This window comes from Oratosquilla oratoria, unplaced genomic scaffold (assembly GCF_046742065.1).
Source record: "Oratosquilla oratoria isolate Oo_2021 unplaced genomic scaffold, ASM4674206v1 SCAFFOLD317, whole genome shotgun sequence".
In the NCBI taxonomy this organism is placed as follows: domain Eukaryota; kingdom Metazoa; phylum Arthropoda; class Malacostraca; order Stomatopoda; family Squillidae; genus Oratosquilla; species Oratosquilla oratoria.
This window is the reverse complement of record NW_027467667.1, coordinates 76,907-80,732: the sequence shown is the minus strand read 5'-3', so window position 1 is coordinate 80,732 and position 3,826 is coordinate 76,907. Positions and strand designations below refer to the sequence as shown.

Sequence of the window (3,826 nt, the reverse complement as noted above, 5' to 3'; positions counted from 1 at the left end):
CAACTAATCAATAAAACGACAGAATACAATATACCTCTTTGTTTAGTTTTTGTAGATTATGAGAAGGCCTTTGACTCGGTAGAACAAATAGCAATACTAAACTTGCTACGCAATCAGGGCACAAACGAACATCTCCTGAGAGTTTTAGAAAACATCTGTGCGAAAGATACCGCTATAATTCGACTACAAAAAGATAGAAAAAATATCAAAATCGAGAAATGAGTACAGCAAGGTGATACGATTTCACCCAAATTATGTACAGCTTGTTTGGAAGATCTTTTCAGGAGGTTGAGTTGGAAAAAGAAAGGTTTGAAGATTAATGGCGAATATTTGAACCACCTAAGGTTTGCGGAGGACATTATTCTTATTTTAGAAAGAACAGAAGACTTGCAAGATATATATATATATATACATATATATATATATATACATATATACATATATACATATATATATATATATGTATACATATATATATATATACATATATATATACATATATATATGTAAATATATATATACATATATATATATAAAAACAGGTTGTCCGGAAAGTTCTGAGAGCTTTTGGCATACAAGTAAATGATACAAATAAAAGATGATCTAATAGATTTTATTCAGTGAAATAACTTCCATTACACTGGTCAACAGCAATTTTTCATCAGGGATTTTATGTGGTGTTTAATATGTAGTTTTGTCCGCTGATTTCGAAAATGTAATCGGTTTCCTTCTATCAGGCACAATTTTTCTGATGAGATAAGAGAGGCATATAACGCCGATCAGGATCATCGCTACATGTAATCGTCTTATACAGGCAAGTTCTGATTGGCATTTCATAACCAATTGTGTACATCATGTAATTTCATGTTCATCGTTATGATTTTAGATAGCTGAGTTGAGCATTTTTCACAAAATATTTAAAAATATTTTGCTGATCATCTATTGAACCTTCAAAATTTTTCTTTTTGCTTCAGGTGTCCAGCCATCTTCATCATCATCATCATCATCATCACCATCACCATCACCAAACTCAATTCAGGATGTCAAGGCATTGCAAAAGCAGCCCTGATATATTTTGCTATGTCTGTGGTTCATTTACTATCAAAGCTCAGCAACGTGTCATCACAACTGAAATCAAGAATATTTACCAGTTATACTTTGGATGCTCTCTTGGGGATCAAGATAAGAGTTGGGCACCCCATATCATCTGCTCAGCTTGTTCAAATGGACTAAGGGATTGGCTTAATAAGAGGAAGAGAGCAATGCCTTTTGCAGTACCTATGATATGGAGAGAACCAAAGGATCATTTCACGGACTGTTATTTTTGCAAGGTTAATGTATATGGGTTTACTGCAAAGACTAAGCATAAGATTGTGTATCCTAACTTGGAATCAGCAAGAAGACCAGTACCACACAACGATGATGATCTTCCTATTCCAGTGCCACCAGAGAATGGCCTTCAGATGTCTGACGATGTTTTTCTTGAGGAATATACTGCTGATGAGGAAGAAACCGAAGTGGATGAAGATTTCGTGACTGAAAATGAAGGTGAACCCCAGAAATTTTCTCAAGGAGAGTTAAATGATTTGGTGAGAGACTTGTCGTTATCGAAAGATAAAGCTGAACTATTGGCATCTCGTCTACAAGAAAGGTGTCTACTTAAGAAAGACGTTTTGTATTACTTATTTCAGAAAGAGAAACAAGAATCTGACCTCTTGCTTCTCTGTTGATGGACCGCTTTGTTTCAGTAATAACATTGATGAGTTATTCCGCTGTTTGTGTCAACAACATGTTCCATCTGAATGGCGCTTATTCATTGATTCATCTAAGAGAAGTCTCAAGGCAGTACTACTACACAACGGCAATAAGAAACCATCCATTCCCGTAGGGCATTCAGTACACATGAAGGAGTGTTACGAGAACATGCATGTACTTCTCAATGCCATAAAGTACACAAACTACAGGTGGAAAATATGTGGAGACTTGAAGGTGATTGGAATGTTGATGGGAATGCAATCAGGATTCACGAAATATTGTTGCTTTTTATGCCTATGGGACAGTCGTGCAACTGCTAAGCACTATGTGCAATCAGAGTGGCCCCTGCGAAAATCATATGAACTGGGGGTTTCTAGCGTCCAGAGTAAGCCACTTGTAAACCCAGAAAATGTTCTCCTTCCCCCTCTTCACATAAAGCTTGGCCTCATGAAACAATTCGTGAAGACACTTGCCAGGAAAAACTCTGAAAGTTTTGAATACGTGAAGGCTAAATTTACAAAAATCACTGAGGTAAAACTGAAGGAAGGCGTATTTGTAGGTCCGCAGATAAAGGAACTCCTGAAGGACAACAACTTCCTCACAACACTGGATGAGACTGAGCTTAAAGCCTGGGAATCTTTCAAATGGCCCTGTGAAAACTTCCTAGGCAACAAGAAATCTCCAGAGTTTAGAAATGGCGTGAAATGTCTTCTAGACTCCTATGCTGCAATGGGCTGTCGGATGTCACTGAAAGTACATTTTCTTGATTCACACCTGGACTTTTTTCCAGAAAACCTTGGGGCAGTATCTGATGAGCAAGGGGAACGCTTCCATCAAGATATTGCATCAATGGAACAACGGTATCAAGGATTTTGGAATGCAGGAATGTTAGCTGACTACTGCTGGATGTTATACAGGGATGACCCTCAGAAAAAACACCAAAGAAATTCCAAATCTCAAAAATTTTAAGTGGTAATCCTTTAGAGTACATTCTAACTTTGTTTTGTGCAAAACAGTTTTGATTTTGTACAATAAAATGCCATGGAAGTGTCATATCTTGTATTCAATATACCTTATAGATATGCTTTACATTCCCTGTACTTTAAAATAACAGGTATCTGTAACATTTAAATGTGACCTGATAGGGAAAAACGGACTTCAGATTCTTAATCAGCATAAACAATTAACACAAAAAAGTTAGTTTGCAACTCTGATGATTAAAAAAAGTTTCATTTTGTTGACTAGTGTTATTATCAATAACCTTTGTCCGTCTCTCAGGTAACTTGAATATACCACCAGCATAAAATTTTGCTGGTTTTGAAGAAAAAAAGTTGGCTACATGTGTTTAAACATCCTCTAAATAAATAAATATAAAAATCCTTGCAATGAGTTCTGCAGAGACAAGAATAAGTGGTAATCTGATGGAGCAATATCAGTACAGTAGAATATGCTGGATGGGGTAAGAAATCCCAGCCGAGTTTATGTAGCTGTATCCGAGTAGCCAAAGACACGTGTGGTCTAGCATTATCTTGTTGAAACATCTACTTCCTATTGGCAAGCTCTGGCCTTATTGTCTCGATTTTTCTATCCAGTACACATCCAAATTAATGGTTTGGTTTTGTGGAAGAATCTCATAGTAAATAATGCCTTTATAATCCCCAAAACAGAAATCATGGATTTTTTGACATGGATGTCCTTTTTTGGTTGCTGTTTTGGAGACTGATTACGCAGATACCATGATCATTTCCACACTACATTCTCATATACAATCCACTTTTCATCTCCTGTCACAAGGGTTTCCAAAAATGGCCTAGATTCATTCCGTTTCAAAAGCATATTACAAATGGAATACCTGTCTAAGCAATTTTGTTCAGAGAGTTTGTGAGGGACCCAAACATTATAGCGGAAAGTGTATCCCAGTGACACTAGATGTTCATGAACAGTATTTTTGGAAAGCTTTACCTCCTTTGCAAGTTCTCTAGTTTTAATATCTGGCCTTTCCTTAATTTTCGTTGTCAAAACATCTTTATCCAATTTTGAAGGTCTCCTACTCCGATGTTTATCTTCCAAG

At 36.4% G+C, this 3,826-nt stretch overlaps 1 protein-coding gene across 1 annotated transcript; it reads left to right on the top strand.

Annotated features, from left to right (window-relative positions):
* Positions 1-648: 648 nt before the first annotated feature.
* LOC143023081 (uncharacterized) lies at positions 649-3,569 on the top strand. The gene is made up of 4 exons (XM_076181561.1): positions 649-814; positions 975-1,651; positions 1,749-2,140; positions 3,487-3,569. The coding sequence occupies exons 2-4, from the start codon at positions 1,041-1,043 to the stop codon at positions 3,567-3,569; spliced, it is 1,086 nt and encodes a 361-aa protein (XP_076037676.1). The 5' UTR covers positions 649-814; positions 975-1,040.
* Positions 3,570-3,826: the final 257 nt, after the last annotated feature.